At 52.7% G+C, this 25,114-nt stretch overlaps 1 protein-coding gene across 1 annotated transcript in view; it reads right to left on the bottom strand.

Annotated features, from left to right (window-relative positions):
- TUFM (Tu translation elongation factor, mitochondrial) overlaps nucleotides 1–24,660 on the bottom strand; it is a gene marked incomplete at its 5' end in the record, with an annotated part of 43,711 nt that extends 19,051 nt beyond the window's left edge. The window contains 3 exons of the mRNA XM_069777907.1: nucleotides 20,019–20,185; nucleotides 24,308–24,440; nucleotides 24,545–24,660. Coding sequence (XP_069634008.1) covers nucleotides 20,019–20,185; nucleotides 24,308–24,440; nucleotides 24,545–24,660 — 416 coding nt within the window. The remainder of the gene's footprint in view (nucleotides 1–20,018; nucleotides 20,186–24,307; nucleotides 24,441–24,544) is intronic.
- Between the last annotated feature and the right edge of the window lie 454 nt (nucleotides 24,661–25,114).

Genomic DNA, 25,114 nt, shown 5'->3' with positions numbered 1-25,114 from the left:
GGACGGACACCTCAAAATGAGGAGTAACACCTCAAAATGGAGGATGGACACCTCAAAATGAGGAGAAACACCTCAAAATGGAGGACGGACACCTCAAAATGGAGGATGGACACCCCAAAAGGGAGGACGGACACCTCAAAATGAGGAGAAACACCCCAAAACGGATAAAGTTGGGTGCGCGACCCCACCCACACAGACGGGGCGGATTTGGGGTTGCGAATCGCGGGTTTTTTTGGGGGGTTTTTTTGGTTTTTTCTTTGGTTTTTTGTCCCTGACCTTGACGTAGTCGGCGTGGCCAGGGCAGTCGGTGTGGGCGTAATGGCGGCGGGCGGTGGCGTACTCCACGTACCCCGAAATGGAGAACGGACACCACGGAATGAGGAAGAACACCCCAAAATGGAGAATGGACACCCCAAAAAGAGAACAGACACTCCAAAATGGAGGACGGACACCCCAAAATGAGGAGGAACACTCCAAAATGGAGGAGAAACACCCCAAAATGGATGAGAGACACTGCAAAACGGAGGACGGGCACCCCAAAAAGAGAACGGACACCTCAAAACGGAGAACGGACACCCCAAAACGGATGACAGACACCCTGAAACGGAGAATGGACACCTCAAAATGAGGAGGAACACCTCAAAATGGAGGATGGACACCTCAAAATGAGGAGAAACACCCCAAAAGGGAGGATGGACACCTCAAAATGGAGGACGGACACCTCAAAATGAGGAGTAACACCTCAAAATGGAGGATGGACACCCCAAAATGGAGGATGGACACCTCAAAATGACGAGTAACACCTCAAAATGGAGGACGGACACCCCAAAATGGAGGATGGACACCCCAAAAGGGAGGACGGACACCTCAAAATGAGGAGAAACACCCCAAAACGGATAAAGTTGGGTGCGCGACCCCACCCACACAGACGGGGCGGATTTGGGGTTGCGAATCGCGGGTTTTTGGGGTTTTTTTTTTGTTTTTTTCTTTGTTTTTTTGTCCCTGACCTTGACATAGTCGGCGTGGCCGGGGCAGTCGGTGTGGGCGTAATGGCGGCGGGCGCTGGCGTACTCCACGTACCCCGAAATGGAGAACGGACACCACGGAATGAGGAAGAACACCCCAAAATGGAGAATGGACACCCCAAAAAGAGAACAGACACTCCAAAATGGAGGACGGACACCCCAAAATGAGGAGGAACACTCCAAAATGGAGGAGAAACACCCCAAAATGGATGAGAGACGCTGCAAAACGGAGGACGGGCACCCCAAAAAGAGAACGGACACCTCAAAATGGAGAACGGACACCCCAAAACGGATGACAGACACCCTGAAACGGAGAATGGACACCTCAAAATGAGGAGGAACACCTCAAAATGGAGGACGGACACCCCAAAATGAGGAGTAACACCTCAAAATGGAGGATGGACACTTCAAAATGAGGAGAAACACCCCAAAAGGGAGGATGGACACCTCAAAATGGAGAACGGACACCTCAAAATGAGGAGTAACACCTCAAAATGGAGGATGGACACCCCAAAATGGAGGATGGACACCTCAAAATGAGGAGAAACACCTCAAAATGGAGGATGGACACCCCAAAATGGAGGATGGACACCTCAAAATGAGGAGTAACACCTCAAAATGGAGGATGGACACCTCAAAATGAGGAGAAACACCCCAAAAGGGAGGACGGACACCTCAAAATGGAGGATGGACACCCCAAAAGGGAGGACGGACACCTCAAAATGAGGAGAAACACCCCAAAACGGATAAAGTTGGGTGCGCGACCCCACCCACACAGACGGGGCGGATTTGGGGTTGCGAATCGCGGGTTTTTTTGGGGGGTTTCTTTGGTTTTTTCTTTGGTTTTTTGTCCCTGACCTTGACGTAGTCGGCGTGGCCGGGGCAGTCGGTGTGGGCGTAATGGCGGCGGGCGGTGGCGTACTCCACGTACCCCGAAATGGAGGACGGACACCACGGAATGAGGAAGAACACCCCAAAATGGAGAATGGACACCCCAAAAAGAGAACAGACACTCCAAAATGGAGGACGGACACCCCAAAATGAGGAGGAACACTCCAAAATGGAGGAGAAACACCCCAAAATGGATGAGAGACGCTGCAAAACGGAGGACGGGCACCCCAAAAAGAGAACGGACACCTCAAAATGGAGAACGGACACCCCAAAACGGATGACAGACACCCTGAAACGGAGAATGGACACCTCAAAATGAGGAGGAACACCTCAAAATGGAGGACGGACACCCCAAAATGAGGAGAAACACCCCAAAAGGGAGGATGGACACCTCAAAATGGAGGACGGACACCTCAAAATGAGGAGTAACACCTCAAAATGGAGGATGGACACCCCAAAATGGAGGATGGACACCTCAAAATGAGGAGTAACACCTCAAAATGGAGGATGGACACCCCAAAATGGAGGATGGACACCTCAAAATGAGGAGTAACACCTCAAAATGGAGGATGGACACCTCAAAATGAGGAGAAACACCTCAAAATGGAGGACGGACACCCCAAAATGGAGGACGGACACCTCAAAATGAGGAGTAACACCTCAAAATGGAGGATGGACACCCCAAAATGAGGAGAAACACCCCAAAAGGGAGGATGGACACCTCAAAATGGAGGACGGACACCCCAACATGAGGAGTAACACCTCAAAATGGAGGATGGACACCCCAAAATGGAGGATGGACACCTCAAAATGAGGACTAACACCTCAAAATGGAGGATGGACACCTCAAAATGAGGAGAAACACCTCAAAATGGAGGACGGACACCCCAAAATGGAGGATGGACACCCCAAAAGGGAGGACGGACACCTCAAAATGAGGAGAAACACCCCAAAACGGATAAAGTTGGGTGCGCGACCCCACCCACACAGACGGGGCGGATTTGGGGTTGCGAATCGCGGGTTTTTTGGGGGGTTTTTTTGTTTTTTTCTTTGGTTTTTTGTCCCTGACCTTGACGTAGTCGGCGTGGCCGGGGCAGTCGGTGTGGGCGTAATGGCGGCGGGCGATGGCGTACTCCACGTACCCCGAAATGGAGAACAGACACCACGGAATGAGGAAGAACACCCCAAAATGGAGAACGGACACCCCAAAAAGAGAACAGACACTCCAAAATGGAGGAGAAACACCCCAAAATGGATGAGAGACACTGCAAAACGGAGGACAGGCACCCCAAAAAGAGAACGGACACCTCAAAATGGAGAACGGACACCCCAAAACGGATGACAGACACCCTGAAACGGAGAATGGACACCTCAAAATGAGGAGGAACACCTCAAAATGGAGGACGGACACCCCAAAATGGAGGACGGACACCTCAAAATGAGGAGTAACACCTCAAAATGGAGGATGGACACTTCAAAATGAGGAGAAACACCCCAAAAGGGAGGATGGACACCTCAAAATGGAGGACGGACACCCCAAAATGAGGAGTAACACCTCAAAATGGAGGATGGACACCCCAAAATGAGGAGTAACACCTCAAAATGGAGGATGGACACTTCAAAATGAGGAGAAACACCCCAAAAGGGAGGATGGACACCTCAAAATGGAGGACGGACACCTCAAAATGAGGAGTAACACCTCAAAATGGAGGATGGACACCCCAAAATGGAGGACGGACACCCCAAAATGAGGAGGAACACCTCAAAATGGAGGATGGACACCCCAAAATGGAGGATGGACACCTCAAAATGAGGAGTAACACCTCAAAATGGAGGATGGACACCTCAAAATGAGGAGAAACACCTCAAAATGGAGGACGGACACCCCAAAATGGAGGATGGACACCTCAAAATGAGGAGTAACACCTCAAAATGGAGGATGGACACCCCAAAATGGAGGATGGACACCTCAAAATGAGGAGTAACACCTCAAAATGGAGGATGGACACCCCAAAATGGAGGACGGACACCCCAAAAGGGAGGACGGACACCTCAAAAAGAGGAGAAACACCCCAAAACGGATAAAGTTGGGTGCGTGACCCCACCCACACAGACGGGGCGGATTTGGGGTTGCGAATCGCGGGTTTTTGGGGGTTTTTTTTTGTTTTTTTCTTTGTTTTTTTGTCCCTGACCTTGACGTAGTCGGCGTGGCCGGGGCAGTCGGTGTGGACGTAATGGCGGCGGGCGGTGGCGTACTCCACGTACCCCGAAATGGAGAACGGACACCACGGAATGAGGAAGAACACCCCAAAATGGAGAATGGACACCCCAAAAAGAGAACAGACACTCCAAAATGGAGGACAGACACCCCAAAATGAGGAGGAATACTCCAAAATGGAGGACAGACACCCCAAAATGAGGAGGAACACTCCAAAATGGAGGAGAAACACCCCAAAATGGATGAGAGACGCTGCAAAACGGAGGACGGGCACCCCAAAAAGAGAACGGACACCTCAAAATGGAGAACGGACACCCCAAAACGGATGACAGACACCCTGAAACGGAGAATGGACACCTCAAAATGAGGAGTAACACCTCAAAATGGAGGATGGACACTTCAAAATGAGGAGAAACACCCCAAAAGGGAGGATGGACACCTCAAAATGGAGGACGGACACCTCAAAATGAGGAGTAACAACTCAAAATGGAGGATGGACACCCCAAAATGGAGGATGGACACCTCAAAATGGAGGATGGACACCCCAAAATGGAGGATGGACACCTCAAAATGAGGAGGAACACCACAAAATGGAGGATGGAAACCTCAAAATGGAGGACGGACACCTCAAAATGAGGAGTAACACCTCAAAATGGAGGATGGACACCTCAAAATGAGGAGAAACACCTCAAAATGGAGGACGGACACCCCAAAATGAGGAGTAACACCTCAAAATGGAGGATGGACACTTCAAAATGAGGAGAAACACCCCAAAAGGGAGGATGGACACCTCAAAATGGAGGACGGACACCTCAAAATGAGGAGTAACACCTCAAAATGGAGGATGGACACCCCAAAATGGAGGACGGACACCTCAAAATGAGGAGTAACACCTCAAAATGGAGGATGGACACCTCAAAATGAGGAGAAACACCTCAAAATGGAGGACGGACACCCCAAAATGGAGGACGGACACCCCAAAAGGGAGGACGGACACCTCAAAATGAGGAGAAACACCCCAAAACGGATAAAGTTGGGTGCGCGACCCCACCCACACAGACGGGGCGGATTTGGGGTTGCGAATCGCGGGTTTTGGGGGGTTTTTTTTGGTTTTTTCTTTGGTTTTTTGTCCCTGACCTTGACATAGTCGGCGTGGCCGGGGCAGTCGGTGTGGGCGTAATGGCGGCGGGCGGTGGCGTACTCCACGTACCCCGAAATGGAGAACGGACACCACGGAATGAGGAAGAACACCCCAAAATGGAGGATGGACACCCCAAAAGGGAGGACGGACACCTCAAAATGAGGAGAAACACCCCAAAACAGATAAAGTTGGGTGCGCGACCCCACCCACACAGACGGGGCGGATTTGGGGTTGCGAATCGCGGGGTTTTTGGGGGGTTTTTTTGGTTTTTTCTTTGGTTTTTTGTCCCTGACCTTGACGTAGTCGGCGTGGCCGGGGCAGTCGGTGTGGGCGTAATGGCGGCGGGCGGTGGCGTACTCCACGTACCCCGAAATGGAGAACAGACACCACGGAATGAGGAAGAACACCCCAAAATGGAGAATGGACACCCCAAAAAGAGAACAGACACTCCAAAATGGAGGACGGACACCCCAAAATGAGGAGGAACACTCCAAAATGGAGGAGAAACACCCCAAAATGGATGAGAGACGCTGCAAAACGGAGGACGGGCACCCCAAAAAGAGAACGGACACCTCAAAATGGAGAACGGACACCCCAAAACGGATGACAGACACCCTGAAACGGAGAATGGACACCTCAAAATGAGGAGGAACACCTCAAAATGGAGGACGGACACCCCAAAATGGAGGACGGACACCTCAAAATGAGGAGTAACACCTCAAAATGGAGGATGGACACTTCAAAATGAGGAGAAACACCCCAAAAGGGAGGATGGACACCTCAAAATGGAGGACGGACACCCCAAAATGAGGAGTAACACCTCAAAATGGAGGATGGACACCCCAAAATGGAGGATGGACACCTCAAAATGGAGGATGGACACCTCAAAATGAGGAGAAACACCTCAAAATGGAGGACGGACACCCCAAAATGGAGGATGGACACCCCAAAAGGGAGGACGGACACCTCAAAATGAGGAGAAACACCCCAAAACAGATAAAGTTGGGTGCGCGACCCCACCCACACAGACGGGGCGGATTTGGGGTTGCGAATCGCGGGTTTTTTTGGGGGGTTTTTTTGGTTTTTTCTTTGGTTTTTTGTCCCTGACCTTGACGTAGTCGGCGTGGCCGGGGCAGTCGGTGTGGGCGTAATGGCGGCGGGCGGTGGCGTACTCCACGTACCCCGAAATGGAGAACAGACACCACGGAATGAGGAAGAACACCCCAAAATGGAGAATGGACACCCCAAAAAGAGAACAGACACTCCAAAATGGAGGACGGACACCCCAAAATGAGGAGGAACACTCCAAAATGGAGGAGAAACACCCCAAAATGGATGAGAGACGCTGCAAAACGGAGGACGGGCACCCCAAAAAGAGAACGGACACCTCAAAATGGAGAACGGACACCCCAAAACGGATGACAGACACCCTGAAACGGAGAATGGACACCTCAAAATGAGGAGGAACACCTCAAAATGGAGGACGGACACCCCAAAATGGAGGACGGACACCTCAAAATGAGGAGTAACACCTCAAAATGGAGGATGGACACTTCAAAATGAGGAGAAACACCCCAAAAGGGAGGATGGACACCTCAAAATGGAGGACGGACACCCCAAAATGAGGAGTAACACCTCAAAATGGAGGATGGACACCCCAAAATGGAGGATGGACACCTCAAAATGAGGAGTAACACCTCAAAATGGAGGATGGACACCTCAAAATGAGGAGAAACACCTCAAAATGGAGGACGGACACCCCAAAATGGAGGATGGACACCCCAAAAGGGAGGACGGACACCTCAAAATGAGGAGAAACACCCCAAAACAGATAAAGTTGGGTGCGCGACCCCACCCACACAGACGGGGCGGATTTGGGGTTGCGAATCGCGGGTTTTTTTGGGGGGTTTTTTTGGTTTTTTCTTTGGTTTTTTGTCCCTGACCTTGACGTAGTCGGCGTGGCCGGGGCAGTCGGTGTGGGCGTAATGGCGGCGGGCGGTGGCGTACTCCACGTACCCCGAAATGGAGAACAGACACCACGGAATGAGGAAGAACACCCCAAAATGGAGAATGGACACCCCAAAAAGAGAACAGACACTCCAAAATGGAGGACGGACACCCCAAAATGAGGAGGAACACTCCAAAATGGAGGAGAAACACCCCAAAATGGATGAGAGACGCTGCAAAACGGAGGACGGGCACCCCAAAAAGAGAACGGACACCTCAAAACGGAGAACGGACACCCCAAAACGGATGACAGACACCCTGAAACGGACAATGGACACCTCAAAATGAGGAGGAACACCACAAAATGGAGGATGGACACCCCAAAATGAGGAGGAACACTCCAAAATGGAGGAGGAACACCCCAAAATAGATGAGAGACACTGCAACATGGATGAGAAACATCCCAAAAAGAGAATGGACACCTCAAAATGGAGAACGGACACCCCAAAACGGATGACAGACACCCCGAAACGGAGAATGGACACCTCAAAATGAGGAAGAACACCACAAAATGGAGGATGGACACCTCAAAATGAGGAGAAACACCCCAAAAGGGAGGATGGACACCTCAAAATGGAGGACGGACACCTCAAAATGAGGAGTAACACCTCAAAATGGAGGATGGACACCTCAAAATGGAGGACGGACACCCCAAAAGGGAGGACGGACACCTCAAAATGAGGAGAAACACCCCAAAACGGATAAAGTTGGGTGCGCGACCCCACCCACACAGACGGGGCGGATTTGGGGTTGCGAATCGCGGGTTTTTTGGGGGGTTTTTTTTTGGTTTTTTCTTTGGTTTTTTGTCCCTGACCTTGACGTAGTCGGCGTGGCCGGGGCAGTCGGTGTGGGCGTAATGGCGGCGGGCGGTGGCGTACTCCACGTACCCCGAAATGGAGAACAGACACCACGGAATGAGGAAGAACACCCCAAAATGGAGAACGGACACCCCAAAAAGAGAACAGACACTCCAAAATGGAGGAGAAACACCCCAAAATGGATGAGAGACACTGCAAAACGGAGGACGGGCACCCCAAAAAGAGAACGGACACCTCAAAATGGAGAACGGACACCCCAAAACGGATGACAGACACCCTGAAACGGACAATGGACACCTCAAAATGAGGAGGAACACCACAAAATGGAGGATGGACACCCCAAAATGAGGAGGAACACTCCAAAATGGAGGAGGAACACCCCAAAATAGATGAGAGACACCGCAACATGGATGAGAAACATCCCAAAAAGAGAATGGACACCTCAAAATGGAGAACGGACACCCCAAAACGGATGACAGACACCCCGAAACGGAGAATGGACACCTCAAAATGAGGAGGAACACCACAAAATGGAGGATGGACACCTCAAAATGGAGGACGGACACCTCAAAATGAGGAGTAACACCTCAAAATGGAGGATGGACACCTCAAAATGAGGAGAAACACCTCAAAATGGAGGACGGACACCCCAAAATGGAGGATGGACACCCCAAAAGGGAGGACGGACACCTCAAAATGAGGAGAAACACCCCAAAACGGATAAAGTTGGGTGCGCGACCCCACCCACACAGACGGGGCGGATTTGGGGTTGCGAATCGCGGGTTTTTTGGGGGGTTTTTTTGTTTTTTTCTTTGGTTTTTTGTCCCTGACCTTGACGTAGTCGGCGTGGCCGGGGCAGTCGGTGTGGGCGTAATGGCGGCGGGCGGTGGCGTACTCCACGTACCCCGAAATGGAGAACGGACACCACGGAATGAGGAAGAACACCCCAAAATGGAGAATGGACACCCCAAAAAGAGAACAGACACTCCAAAATGGAGGACGGACACCCCAAAATGAGGAGGAACACTCCAAAATGGAGGAGAAACACCCCAAAATGGATGAGAGACACTGCAAAACGGAGGACGGGCACCCCAAAAAGAGAACGGACACCTCAAAACGGATGACAGACACCCTGAAACGGAGAATGGACACCTCAAAATGAGGAGGAACACCTCAAAATGGAGGACAGACACCCCAAAATGAGGAGTAACACCTCAAAATGGAGGATGGACACCCCAAAATGGAGAATGGACACCCCAAAAAGAGAACAGACACTCCAAAATGGAGGACGGACACCCCAAAATGAGGAGTAACACCTCAAAATGGAGGATGGACACCCCAAAATGGAGGATGGACACCTCAAAATGAGGAGTAACACCTCAAAATGGAGGATGGACACCTCAAAATGAGGAGAAACACCTCAAAATGGAGGACGGACACCCCAAAATGGAGGATGGACACCCCAAAAGGGAGGACGGACACCTCAAAATGAGGAGAAACACCCCAAAACGGATAAAGTTGGGTGCGCGACCCCACCCACACAGACGGGGCGGATTTGGGGTTGCGAATCGCGGGGTTTTTGGGGGGTTTTTTTGGTTTTTTCTTTGGTTTTTTGTCCCTGACCTTGACGTAGTCGGCGTGGCCGGGGCAGTCGGTGTGGGCGTAATGGCGGCGGGCGGTGGCGTACTCCACGTACCCCGAAATGGAGAACAGACACCACGGAATGAGGAAGAACACCCCAAAATGGAGAACGGACACCCCAAAAAGAGAACAGACACTCCAAAATGGAGGAGAAACACCCCAAAATGGATGAGAGACACTGCAAAACGGAGGACGGGCACCCCAAAAAGAGAACGGACACCTCAAAATGGAGAACGGACACCCCAAAACGGATGACAGACACCCTGAAACGGACAATGGACACCTCAAAATGAGGAGGAACACCACAAAATGGAGGATGGACACCCCAAAATGAGGAGGAACACTCCAAAATGGAGGAGGAACACCCCAAAATAGATGAGAGACACCGCAACATGGATGAGAAACATCCCAAAAAGAGAATGGACACCTCAAAATGGAGAACGGACACCCCAAAACGGATGACAGACACCCCGAAACGGAGAATGGACACCTCAAAATGAGGAGGAACACCACAAAATGGAGGATGGACACCTCAAAATGGAGGACGGACACCTCAAAATGAGGAGAAACACCTCAAAATGGAGGATGGACACCCCAAAATGGAGGATGGACACCTCAAAATGAGGAGTAACACCTCAAAATGGAGGATGGACACCTCAAAATGGAGGATGGACACCTCAAAATGAGGAGTAACACCTCAAAATGGAGGATGGACACCTCAAAATGAGGAGAAACACCTCAAAATGGAGGACGGACACCCCAAAATGGAGGATGGACACCCCAAAAGGGAGGACGGACACCTCAAAATGAGGAGAAACACCCCAAAACGGATAAAGTTGGGTGCGCGACCCCACCCACACAGACGGGGCGGATTTGGGGTTGCGAATCGCGGGTTTTTTGGGGGGTTTTTTTGTTTTTTTCTTTGGTTTTTTGTCCCTGACCTTGACGTAGTCGGCGTGGCCGGGGCAGTCGGTGTGGGCGTAATGGCGGCGGGCGGTGGCGTACTCCACGTACCCCGAAATGGAGAACGGACACCACGGAATGAGGAAGAACACCCCAAAATGGAGAATGGACACCCCAAAAAGAGAACAGACACTCCAAAATGGAGGACGGACACCCCAAAATGAGGAGGAACACTCCAAAATGGAGGAGAAACACCCCAAAATGGATGAGAGACGCTGCAAAACGGAGGACGGGCACCCCAAAAAGAGAACGGACACCTCAAAATGGAGAACGGACACCCCAAAACGGATGACAGACACCCTGAAACGGAGAATGGACACCTCAAAATGAGGAGGAACACCACAAAATGGAGGATGGACACCCCAAAATGAGGAGGAACACTCCAAAATGGAGGAGGAACACCCCAAAATAGATGAGAGACACCGCAAAATGGATGAGAAACATCCCAAAAAGAGAATGGACACCTCAAAATGGAGAACGGACACCCCAAAACGGATGACAGACACCCCGAAACGGAGAATGGACACCTCAAAATGAGGAAGAACACCACAAAATGGAGGATGGACACCTCAAAATGAGGAGAAACACCCCAAAAGGGAGGATGGACACCTCAAAATGGAGGACGGACACCTCAAAATGAGGAGTAACACCTCAAAATGGAGGATGGACACCTCAAAATGAGGAGTAACACCTCAAAATGGAGGACGGACACCTCAAAATGGAGGATGGACACCCCAAAAGGGAGGACGGACACCTCAAAATGAGGAGAAACACCCCAAAACGGATAAAGTTGGGTGCGCGACCCCACCCACACAGACGGGGCGGATTTGGGGTTGCGAATCGCGGGTTTTGGGGGTTTTTTTTGGTTTTTTCTTTGGTTTTTTGTCCCTGACCTTGACGTAGTCGGCGTGGCCGGGGCAGTCGGTGTGGGCGTAATGGCGGCGGGCGGTGGCGTACTCCACGTACCCCGAAATGGAGAACGGACACCACGGAATGAGGAAGAACACCCCAAAATGGAGAATGGACACCCCAAAAAGAGAACAGACACTCCAAAATGGAGGACGGACACCCCAAAATGAGGAGGAACACTCCAAAATGGAGGAGAAACACCCCAAAATGGATGAGAGACACTGCAAAACGGAGGACGGGCACCCCAAAAAGAGAACGGACACCTCAAAACGGAGAACGGACACCCCAAAACGGATGACAGACACCCTGAAACGGAGAATGGACACCTCAAAATGAGGAGGAACACCTCAAAATGGAGGACGGACACCTCAAAATGGAGGATGGACACTTCAAAATGAGGAGAAACACCCCAAAAGGGAGGATGGACACCTCAAAATGGAGCAGTAACACCTCAAAATGAGGAGTAACACTTCAAAATGGAGGATGGACACCTCAAAATGAGGAGTAACACCTCAAAATGGAGGATGGACACCCCAAAATGGAGGATGGACACCTCAAAATGAGGAGTAACACCTCAAAATGGAGGATGGACACCTCAAAATGAGGAGAAACACCTCAAAATGGAGGACGGACACCTCAAAATGGAGGATGGACACCCCAAAAGGGAGGACGGACACGTCAAAATGAGGAGAAACACCCCAAAACGGATAAAGTTGGGTGCGCGACCCCACCCACACAGACGGGGCGGATTTGGGGTTGCGAATCGCGGGGTTTTGGGGGTTTTTTTTGGTTTTTTCTTTGGGTTTTTGTCCCTGACCTTGACGTAGTCGGCGTGGCCGGGGCAGTCGGTGTGGGCGTAATGGCGGCGGGCGGTGGCGTACTCCACGTACCCCGAAATGGAGAACGGACACCACGGAATGAGGAAGAACACCCCAAAATGGAGAATGGACACCCCAAAAAGAGAACAGACACTCCAAAATGGAGGACGGACACCCCAAAATGAGGAGGAACACTCCAAAATGGAGGAGAAACACCCCAAAATGGATGAGAGACGCTGCAAAACGGAGGACGGGCACCCCAAAAAGAGAACGGACACCTCAAAATGGAGAACGGACACCCCAAAACGGATGACAGACACCCTGAAACGGAGAATGGACACCTCAAAATGAGGAGAAACACCTCAAAATGGAGGACGGACACCCCAAAATGGAGGACGGACACCCCAAAATGGAGGACGGACACCTCAAAATGAGGAGTAACACCTCAAAATGGAGGATGGACACTTCAAAATGAGGAGAAACACCCCAAAAGGGAGGATGGACACCTCAAAATGGAGGACGGACACCCCAACATGAGGAGTAACACCTCAAAATGGAGGATGGACACCCCAAAATGGAGGATGGACACCTCAAAATGAGGAGTAACACCTCAAAATGGAGGATGGACACCTCAAAATGAGGAGAAACACCTCAAAATGGAGGACGGACACCCCAAAATGGAGGATGGACACCCCAAAAGGGAGGACGGACACCTCAAAATGAGGAGAAACACCCCAAAACGGATAAAGTTGGGTGCGCGACCCCACCCACACAGACGGGGCGGATTTGGGGTTGCGAATCGCGGGGTTTTGGGGGTTTGTTTTTGGTTTTTTCTTTGGTTTTTTGTCCCTGACCTTGACGTAGTCGGCGTGGCCGGGGCAGTCGGTGTGGGCGTAATGGCGGCGGGCGGTGGCGTACTCCAAGTACCCCGAAATGGAGAACGGACACCACGGAATGAGGAAGAACACCCCAAAATGGAGAATGGACACCCCAAAAAGAGAACAGACACTCCAAAATGGAGGACGGACACCCCAAAATGAGGAGGAACACTCCAAAATGGAGGAGAAACACCCCAAAATGGATGAGAGACACTGCAAAACGGAGGACGGGCACCCCAAAAGGAGAACGGACACCTCAAAATGGAGAACGGACACCCCAAAACGGATGACAGACACCCTGAAACGGAGAATGGACACCTCAAAATGAGGAGGAACACCTCAAAATGGAGGACGGACACCCCAAAATGAGGAGTAACACCTCAAAATGGAGGATGGACACTTCAAAATGAGGAGAAACACCCCAAAAGGGAGGATGGACACCTCAAAATGGAGGACGGACACCTCAAAATGAGGAGTAACACCTCAAAATGGAGGATGGACACCCCAAAATGGAGGATGGACACCTCAAAATGAGGAGTAACACCTCAAAATGGAGGATGGACACCTCAAAATGAGGAGAAACACCTCAAAATGGAGGACGGACACCCCAAAATGGAGGATGGACACCCCAAAAAGAGAACAGACACTCCAAAATGGAGGACGGACACCCCAAAATGAGGAGGAACACTCCAAAATGGAGGAGAAACACCCCAAAATGGATGAGAGACACTGCAAAACGGAGGACGGGCACCCCAAAAAGAGAACGGACACCTCAAAATGGAGAACGGACACCCCAAAACGGATGACAGACACCCTGAAACGGAGAATGGACACCTCAAAATGAGGAGGAACACCTCAAAATGGAGGATGGACACCCCAAAATGAGGAGGAACACTCCAAAATGGAGGAGGAACACCCCAAAATAGATGAGAGACACCGCAAAATGGATGAGAAACATCCCAAAAAGAGAATGGACACCTCAAAATGGAGAACGGACACCCCAAAACGGATGACAGACACCCCGAAACGGAGAATGGACACCTCAAAATGAGGAAGAACACCACAAAATGGAGGATGGACACCTCAAAATGGAGGACGGACACCTCAAAATGAGGAGGAACACCTCAAAATGGAGGATGGACACCTCAAAATGAGGAGAAACACCTCAAAATGGAGGACGGACACCTCAAAATGAGGAGTAACACCTCAAAATGGAGGATGGACACCTCAAAATGAGGAGAAACACCCCAAAAGGGAGGATGGACACCTCAAAATGGAGGACGGACACCTCAAAATGAGGAGTAACACCTCAAAATGGAGGATGGACACCTCAAAATGAGGAGAAACACCTCAAAATGGAGGACGGACACCTCAAAATGGAGGATGGACACCCCAAAAGGGAGGACGGACACCTCAAAATGAGGAGAAACACCCCAAAACGGATAAAGTTGGGTGCGCGACCCCACCCACACAGACGGGGCGGATTTGGGGTTGCGAATCGCGGGTTTTTTTGGGGGGTTTTTTTGGTTTTTTCTTTGGTTTTTTGTCCCTGACCTTGACGTAGTCGGCGTGGCCGGGGCAGTCGGTGTGGGCGTAATGGCGGCGGGCGGTGGCGTACTCCACGTACCCCGAAATGGAGAACGGACACCACGGAATGAGGAAGAACACCCCAAAATGGAGAATGGACACCCCAAAAAGAGAACAGACACTCCAAAATGGAGGACGGACACCCCAAAATGAGGAGGAACACTCCAAAATGGAGGAGAAACACCCCAAAATGGATGAGAGACGCTGCAAAACGGAGGACAGGCACCCCAAAAAGAGAACGGACACCTCAAAATGGAGAACGGACACCCCAAAACGGATGACAGACACCCTGAAACGGAGAATGGACACCTCAAAATGAGGAGGAACACCTCAAAATGGAGGACGGACACCTCAAAATGGAGGATGGACACTTCAAAATGAGGAGAAACACCCCAAAAGGGAGGATGGACACCTCAAAATGGAGGAGTAACACCTCAAAATGAGGAGTAACACCTCAAAATGGAGGATGGACACCCCAAAATGGAGGATGGACACCTCAAAATGAGGAGTAACACGTCAAAATGGAGGACGGACACCCCAAAAGGGAGAACGGACACCTCAAAAAGAGGAGAAACACCCCAAAACGGATAAAGTTGGGTGCGCGACCCCACCCACACAGACGGGGCGGATTTGGGGTTGCGAATCACGGGTTTTTGGGGTTTTTTTTTTGTTTTTTTCTTTGTTTTTTTGTCCCTGACCTTGATGTAGTCGGCATGGCCGGGGCAGTCGGTGTGGGCGTAATGGCGGCGGGCGGTGGCGTACTCCACGTACCCCGAAATGGAGAACGGACACCACGGAATGAGGAAGAACACCCCAAAATGGAGAATGGACACCCCAAAAAGAGAACAGACACTCCAAAATGGAGGACGGACACCCCAAAATGAGGAGGAACACTCCAAAATGGAGGAGAAACACCCCAAAATGGATGAGAGACACTGCAAAACGGAGGACGGGCACCCCAAAAAGAGAACGGACACCTCAAAACGGAGAACGGACACCCCAAAACGGATGACAGACACCCTGAAACGGAGAATGGACACCTCAAAATGAGGAGGAACACCTCAAAATGGAGGATGGACACCTCAAAATGAGGAGAAACACCCCAAAAGGGAGGATGGACACCTCAAAATGGAGGACGGACACCTCAAAATGAGGAGTAACACCTCAAAATGGAGGATGGACACCCCAAAATGGAGGATGGACACCTCAAAATGACGAGTAACACCTCAAAATGGAGGACGGACACCCCAAAATGGAGGATGGACACCCCAAAAGGGAGGACGGACACCTCAAAATGAGGAGAAACACCCCAAAACGGATAAAGTTGGGTGCGCGACCCCACCCACACAGACGGGGCGGATTTGGGGTTGCGAATCGCGGGTTTTTTTGGGGGGTTTTTTTGGTTTTTTCTTTGGTTTTTTGTCCCTGACCTTGACGTAGTCGGCGTGGCCGGGGCAGTCGGTGTGGGCGTAATGGCGGCGGGCGGTGGCGTACTCCACGTACCCCGAAATGGAGAACGGACACCACGGAATGAGGAAGAACACCCCAAAATGGAGAATGGACACCCCAAAAAGAGAACAGACACTCCAAAATGGAGGACGGACACCCCAAAATGAGGAGGAACACTCCAAAATGGAGGAGAAACACCCCAAAATGGATGAGAGACGCTGCAAAACGGAGGACGGGCACCCCAAAAAGAGAACGGACACCTCAAAATGGAGAACGGACACCCCAAAACGGATGACAGACACCCTGAAACGGAGAATGGACACCTCAAAATGAGGAGGAACACCTCAAAATGGAGGACGGACACCCCAAAATGAGGAGTAACACCTCAAAATGGAGGATGGACACTTCAAAATGAGGAGAAACACCCCAAAAGGGAGGATGGACACCTCAAAATGGAGAACGGACACCTCAAAATGAGGAGTAACACCTCAAAATGGAGGATGGACACCCCAAAATGGAGGATGGACACCTCAAAATGAGGAGAAACACCTCAAAATGGAGGATGGACACCCCAAAATGGAGGATGGACACCTCAAAATGAGGAGTAACACCTCAAAATGGAGGATGGACACCTCAAAATGAGGAGAAACACCTCAAAATGGAGGACGGACACCCCAAAATGGAGGATGGACACCCCAAAAGGGAGGACGGACACCTCAAAATGAGGAGAAACACCCCAAAACGGATAAAGTTGGGTGCGCGACCCCACCCACACAGACGGGGCGGATTTGGGGTTGCGAATCGCGGGTTTTTTTGGGGGGTTTTTTTGGTTTTTTCTTTGGTTTTTTGTCCCTGACCTTGACGTAGTCGGCGTGGCCGGGGCAGTCGGTGTGGGCGTAATGGCGGCGGGCGGTGGCGTACTCCACGTACCCCGAAATGGAGAACAGACACCACGGAATGAGGAAGAACACCCCAAAATGGAGAATGGACACCCCAAAAAGAGAACAGACACTCCAAAATGGAGGACGGACACCCCAAAATGAGGAGGAACACTCCAAAATGGAGGAGAAACACCCCAAAATGGATGAGAGACGCTGCAAAACGGAGGACGGGCACCCCAAAAAGAGAACGGACACCTCAAAATGGAGAACGGACACCCCAAAACGGATGACAGACACCCTGAAACGGAGAATGGACACCTCAAAATGAGGAGGAACACCTCAAAATGGAGGACGGACACCCCAAAATGAGGAGTAACACCTCAAAATGGAGGATGGACACTTCAAAATGAGGAGAAACACCCCAAAAGGGAGGATGGACACCTCAAAATGGAGAACGGACACCTCAAAATGAGGAGTAACACCTCAAAATGGAGGATGGACACCCCAAAATGGAGGATGGACACCTCAAAATGAGGAGAAACACCTCAAAATGGAGGATGGACACCCCAAAATGGAGGATGGACACCTCAAAATGAGGAGTAACACCTCAAAATGGAGGATGGACACCTCAAAATGAGGAGAAACACCTCAAAATGGAGGACGGACACCCCAAAATGGAGGACGGACACCCCAAAAGGGAGGACGGACACCTCAAAATGAGGAGAAACACCCCAAAACGGATAAAGTTGGGTGCGCGACCCCACCCACACAGACGGGGCGGATTTGGGGTTGCGAATCGCGGGTTTTTTTGGGGGGTTTTTTTGGTTTTTTCTTTGGTTTTTTGTCCCTGACCTTGACGTAGTCGGCGTGGCCGGGGCAGTCGGTGTGGGCGTAATGGCGGCGGGCGGTGGCGTACTCCACGTACCCCGAAATGGAGAACAGACACCACGGAATGAGGAAGAACACCCCAAAATGGAGAATGGACACCCCAAAAAGAGAACAGACACTCCAAAATGGAGGACGGACACCCCAAAATGAGGAGGAACACTCCAAAATGGAGGAGAAACACCCCAAAATGGATGAGAGACACTGCAAAACGGAGGACGGGCACCCCAAAAAGAGAACGGACACCTCAAAATGGAGAACGGACACCCCAAAACGGATGACAGACACCCTGAAACGGAGAATGGACACCTCAAAATGAGGAGGAACACCACAAAATGGAGGATGGACACCCCAAAATGAGGAGGAACACTCCAAAATGGAGGAGGAACACCCCAAAATAGATGAGAGACACCGCAACATGGATGAGAAACATCCCAAAAATGGAGGATGGACACCTCAAAATGGAGAACGGACACCCCAAAACGGATGACAGACACCCCGAAACGGAGAATGGACACCTCAAAATGAGGAGGAACACCACAAAATGGAGGATGGACACCTCAAAATGGAGGACGGACACCTCAAAATGAGGAGTAACACCTCAAAATGGAGGATGGACACCTCAAAATGAGGAGAAACACCCCAAAAGGGAGGATGGACACCTCAAAATGGAGAACGGACACCTCAAAATGAGGAGTAACACCTCAAAATGGAGCATGGACACCCCAAAATGGAGCATGGACACCTCAAAATGAGGAGAAACACCTCAAAATGGAGGATGGACACCCCAAAATGGAGGATGGACACCTCAAAATGAGGAGTAACACCTCAAAATGGAGGATGGACACCTCAAAATGAGGAGAAACACCTCAAAATGGAGGACGGACACCCCAAAATGGAGGATGGACACCCCAAAAGGGAGGACGGACACCTCAAAATGAGGAGAAACACCCCAAAACGGATAAAGTTGGGTGCGCGACCCCACCCACACAGACGGGGCGGATTTGGGGTTGCGAATCGCGGGGTTTTTGGGGGGTTTTTTTGGTTTTTTCTTTGGTTTTTTGTCCCTGACCTTGACGTAGTCGGCGTGGCCGGGGCAGTCGGTGTGGGCGTAATGGCGGCGGGCGGTGGCGTACTCCACGTACCCCGAAATGGAGAACGGACACCACGGAATGAGGAAGAACACCCCAAAATGGAGAATGGACACCCCAAAAAGAGAACAGACACTCCAAAATGGAGGACGGACACCCCAAAATGAGGAGGAACACTCCAAAATGGAGGAGAAACACCCCAAAATGGATGAGAGACGCTGCAAAACGGAGGACGGGCACCCCAAAAAGAGAACGGACACCTCAAAATGGAGAACGGACACCCCAAAACGGATGACAGACACCCTGAAACGGAGAATGGACACCTCAAAATGAGGAGGAACACCTCAAAATGGAGGACGGACACCCCAAAATGGAGGACGGACACCTCAAAATGAGGAGTAACACCTCAAAATGGAGGATGGACACTTCAAAATGAGGAGAAACACCCCAAAAGGGAGGATGGACACCTCAAAATGGAGGACGGACACCCCAAAATGAGGAGTAACACCTCAAAATGGAGGATGGACACCCCAAAATGGAGGATGGACACCTCAAAATGAGGAGTAACACCTCAAAATGGAGGATGGACACCTCAAAATGAGGAGAAACACCTCAAAATGGAGGACGGACACCCCAAAATGGAGGATGGACACCCCAAAAGGGAGGACGGACACCTCAAAATGAGGAGAAACACCCCAAAACAGATAAAGTTGGGTGCGCGACCCCACCCACACAGACGGGGCGGATTTGGGGTTGCGAATCGCGGGTTTTTTTGGGGGGTTTTTTTGTTTTTTTCTTTGGTTTTTTGTCCCTGACCTTGACGTAGTCGGCGTGGCCGGGGCAGTCGGTGTGGGCGTAATGGCGGCGGGCGGTGGCGTACTCCACGTGGGCGGCGTTGATGGTGATGCCGCGGGCCCGCTCCTCGGGAGCGCTGTCGATCTCCTCGTAACGACGGAACTGGGCGCTGCCGGACGCCGACAGGACTTTTTTTTTTTTGAGGCAAAAAACGACAAAAAAATTTTAAAAAACTTAAAAAAATTGAGGGGGGTCACCCCCATTTTGGGGGAGCTTCCTCCTCTTTGCTGACCGCCGCCCCGCCGCCATTTTGTGATGCCAACCCCACATCTGCGCCTGTTTTGGGGTCCCACCACCCCTTTTTTTTGGTGTACCCTCCACTTTTGGGGGTCCTAACCCCACTTTTTGGGGTCCTAACCCCATTTTGTGCCCCTGCTGCCCCTTTTTTGGGGTTTTACCCCCCTTTTTTGGGGTCCTACCCCCCGTTTTGGGGTCCCACCCCCACTTTTTGGGGTCCCACCTGCCTTTTTGTTCCCCCACTCCCCCTTTTTTGGGGTCTTATCCCCTTTTTTGGGGTCCCACCTGCCTTTTTGTGCACCCCACTTCCCCTTTTTTGGGGTCCTACCCCCACTTTTTGGGATCCCACCACCCCTTTTTGGGGGTCCCACCACCCCTTTTTGGGGTCCCAACCCACTTTTTGGGGTCCCAACCCCACTTTTTTGGGGTCCTAACCCCCTTTTTGGGGTCCCAACCCCCTTTTTGGGGTCCCAACCCCACTTTCTGTGCCCCCACTCCCCCTTTTTTGGGGTCTTATCCCCTTTTTTGGGGTCCCACCACCCCTTTTTGGGGTCCCACCTGCCTTTTTGTGCACCCCACTTCCCCTTTTTTGGGGTCCTACCCCCACTTTTTGGGATCCCACCACCCCTTTTTGGGGTCCCACCCCTTTTTTGGGGGGTCCCAACCCACTTTTTGTGCCCTCACCACCCCTTTTTTGGGGTCCCAACCCCCTTTTTGGGGTCCCACCCCCACTTTTTGTGCCCCCACTCCCCATTTTTTGGGGTCCCACCACCCCTTTTTGGGGTCCCACCCTCCCCATTATACCCCCCTACCCCTTTTTGGGGTGTCCCCCACACACTTTTTGGGGTCCTAATCCCCCTTTTGGGGTCCCACTCTCCCCTTTATACCCCCACCACCGCTTTTTCGGGGTCCTACCCCCCTTTTTGTGCCCCCACCACCCTTTTTGGGGTCCTACCCCCTTTTTTGGGGTCCCACCCCCACTTTTGGGGGTCCCACCACCCTTTTCGGGGTCCCACCCCCACTTTCTGTGCCCCCACCACCCTTTTTTGGGGTCCTACCCCCTTTTTGGGGTCCCACCACACTTTTTTGGGGTATCCCCCTTTTTGGGGTCCCAACCCACTTTTTGTGCCCCCAGTCCCCCTTTTTTGGGGTCCCACCCCCCCTTTATACCCCCATCACCCCTTTTTGGGGTGTCCCCCCCACTTTTTGGGGGTCCTAACCCCCCTTTATACCCCCACCCCCCTTTTTGGGGTCCCACCCCCACTTTTTTGGGGTTCTAATCCTACTTTTGGGGGTCCCACCCCCCCTTTATACCCCCATCACCCCTTTTTGGGGTGTCCCCCCCCTTTTGGGAGTCCTAACCCCCCTTTTTGGGGTCCCACCCCCCCTTTTTGGGGTGCTGCTCCTACTTTTTGGGGTCCCACCTGCCTTTTTGTGCCCCCTACCACCCCTTTTGGGGGTCCTACCCCCCTTTTTGGGGTCCCAACCCCCTTTCTGTGCCCCCACTCCCCCTTTTTGGGGTCCCACCCCCCTTTTTGCACCCCCTACCCTGCCTTTTTGGGGTCCCACCTCCCCTTTTTGGGGTCCTATCCCCCTTTTTGAGCCCCCAGCCCCACTTTTTGGGTCCTACCCCCCCTTTTTCTCCCCTAACCCCATTTTTGTGCCCCCACTCCCACTTTTTGTGCCCCAGCCCCACTTTTTGGGGTCCCACTCCCACTTTTTGGGGTCCTACCCCCCCCTTTTCTGCCCCAACCCCCTTTTTGAGCCCCCACTCCCCCCTTTTGAACCCCCAGCCCCACTTTTGGGGGTCCTACCCCCACTTTTGGGGGTCCCACCCTCCTTTTTGTGCCCCCAGCCCCGTTTTTTTGCCCCTTAGCCCCCTTTTTGGGGTCCTACCCCCCCCTTTTTCTGCCCCCAACCCCCTTTTTGAGCCCCCCACTCCCCCCTTTTGAACCCCCAGCCCCACTTTTGGGGGTCCTACCCCCCCTTTTTGGGGTCCTACCCCGCCTTTTTCTGCCCCAATCCCCCCTTTTGAGTCCCCACTCCCCCTTTTTTGCCCCCAGCCCCACTTTTTGTGCCCCCAACTCCCCTTTTTTGGGGTCCTGCCCCCCATTTTTCTGCCCCCAACTCCCTTTTTGAGCCCCCACTCCCCTTTTTGGTGCCTCCAACCCCTTTTTTTGGGGTGCTACCCCCCTTTTTCTGCCCTAACCCCCCCTTTATGAGCCCCCGCTCCCCCTTTTTGTGCCCCCAACTCCCTTTTTTGGGGTCCTACCCCCCCTTTTGTGCCCCACTCCCCCCTTTTGAACCCCCAGCCCCACTTTTTTTTGCCCCCAACCCCTTTTCTGGGGTCCTACCCCACTTTTCTGCCCCCACCCCATTTTTTGTGCCCCCACTCCCACTTTTTGGCGTCCTACCCCACTTTTTCTGCCCCCAACTCCCTTTTTGGGGTCCTGCCCCCCTTTTCCTGCCCTAACCCCCCTTTTCTGCCCCCACTCCCCCTTTTTTTGCCCCCAACCCCCTTTGTTGGGGTCCTACCTCCACTTTTTCTGCCCTCAACCCCCTTTTTGAGCCCCCACTCCCCCCTTTTTAACCCCCAGCCCCACTTTTTTTTGCCCCCAACCCCCTTTTTGTGCCCCCAACCCCCTTTTTGTGCCCCACTCCCACTTTTGAGGCCCTTCCCCCACTTTTTCTGCCCCCAACCACCTTTTTTGGGGTCCTACCCCCATTTTTTTCTGCCTCCAACCCCCTTTTTGAGCCCCCACTCCCACTTTTTGGGATCCTACCCCCCCCTTTTCGTGCCCCCAACCCCCTTTTTTGGGTCCTACCCCCACTTTTTCTGCCCCCACCCCATTTTTTGTGCCCCCAGCCCCACTTTTTGGGGTCATACCCCCCATTTTTCTGCCCCAAACCCCTCCTTTTTGAGCCCCCAACCCCACTTTTTGAGGTCCTATCCCCCATTTTTCTGCCCAAACCCCTTTCTGAGCCCCCACTCCCCCTTTTCTGTGCCCCCAACCCCACTTTTTGTGCCCCCAACCCACTTTTTGGGGTCCTACCCCCCCATTTTTCTGCCCCAACCCTCCCTTTTTGAGCCCCCAACCCCCACTTTTTGGGGTCCTACCCCCTATTTTTCTGCCCCCAACACCCTTTTTGAGCCCCCACTTCCCCTTTTTGAGCCCCAAGCCCCACTTTTTGGGGTCCTGCCCCCCCTTTTTCTGCCCTAAACCCCCCTTTTCTGAATGCTCAACCCCCTTTTTGCGTCCCCAGCCCCACCTTTGGGTGTCCCAGCCCCACTTTTTGTGCCCCCAGCCCCCCTTTTTGGGGTCCTACCCCCCCTTTTTCTGCCCTAAACCCCCCTTTTCTCCCCCCAGTCCCCCTTTTTGTGCCCCCAGCCCCATTTTTTTGCCCCCACTCCCCCTTTTTGGGGTCCTACACCCCCTTTTTGTGCCTCCAACCCCCTTTGTTGGGATCCTACCCCCACTTTTTCTGCCCCAACCCCATTTTTTCTGCCCCCAGCCCCACTTTTTGGGGTCCTACCCTCCATTTTCTGCCCCCAACCCCCTTTTTTGAGCCCCCCACTCCCCCCTTTTGAACCCCCAGCCCCACTTTTGGGGGTCCTACCCCCCCTTTTTGGGGTCCTACCCTCCATTTTTCCTGCCCCCAACCCCTTTTTGAGCCCCCACTGCCCCTTTTTTTGCCCCTTTTTTTTTGGGGTCCTAACCCTGCCTTTTCCCCCCCACTCCCCCTTTTTGTGCCCCCAGCCCCACTTTTTGTGTCCCCAACCCCTTTTTTGGGATCCTACCCTCACTTTTTCTGCCCCAGCCCCACTTTTTCTGCCCCCAGACCCGCTTTTGGGGGTGCTACCCCCCCTTTTCCTGCCGCAACCCCCCCTTTTGTCCCCCTAACCCCCTTTTTGTGCCCCCAGCCCCACTTTTTGGGGTCCTACCCCCCCTTTTTCTGCCCTAAAACCCCCGTTTTTCGCCCCCAGCCCCACTTTTTTTTGCCCCCCCCCTCACTTTTGGTGATGGCGGCCGTCAGGGTGGTCTTCCCGTGGTCGACGTGGCCGATGGTGCCGACGTTGACGTGGGGTTTGTCCCTCACGTACGTTTTTTTCGCCTCCGCCGCCAGCCCCCGCCGGGGCGGGGGAGTCTGGGGGGGGGACACACACACGCAAATTTTTTTTTAGGGGGGGGGGGTTTAGGGGCACCCCCAGACTCCCTACAACCGCTCCCCCCCCTCCCCAAAACACTCACCGTGCCGAGGGCGCCCAGAGGGAAACGGCTGCGGAGAGCTGGGGGGGGGACGACAGGGAAATTAGTGGGGGGGGGGTAATTAGTGCGAAACACCCCCCCCCACTGGACCCCTGGGTCTTTTGGGGGGGGGTTTAAGGGGGTGGGAGGGGGGATAAGGGCAAGGGGGGGGGGGGGGCCCAAAGGTGGGGAGGGGGTTGAAGGGGCATGGGGGGGTCCTGGGGGGGCACAAGGGGGGGTGAGGGTGCCCCGGGGGGGTCTTTAAGGGGATGGGGGGGTCCGGGGGGGGCTCTTGGGGGGGGTTGTAAGGGGTTGGGGGGACTGTGAGAAGGCCGGGGGGGGGTCTTTAAGGGGATGGGGGGGGTCTGGGGGTTTTTGCGGGGGGGCTGTAAAGGGTTGGGGGCGTCCCTGGGGGGGGGTTTAAGGGGTTGGGGGGGCTCTTGGGGGTGTTTTGAGTGGATGGGGGGGCTCTTGGGAGGGCTGTGAGGGGGCCGGGGGGGGGTCCTGGGGGGGGCTGTGGGTTTTCTGGGGGGAGATATAAAGGGTTGGGGGGGGTCCCTGGGGGGGGTTTAA

The sequence above is a fragment of the Haliaeetus albicilla genome, unplaced genomic scaffold, assembly GCF_947461875.1.
Source record: "Haliaeetus albicilla unplaced genomic scaffold, bHalAlb1.1 scaffold_185, whole genome shotgun sequence".
NCBI lineage: Eukaryota > Metazoa > Chordata > Aves > Accipitriformes > Accipitridae > Haliaeetus > Haliaeetus albicilla.
Note: the sequence above shows the minus strand (reverse complement) of the source record. Positions and strands in the feature narration are given on the sequence as shown.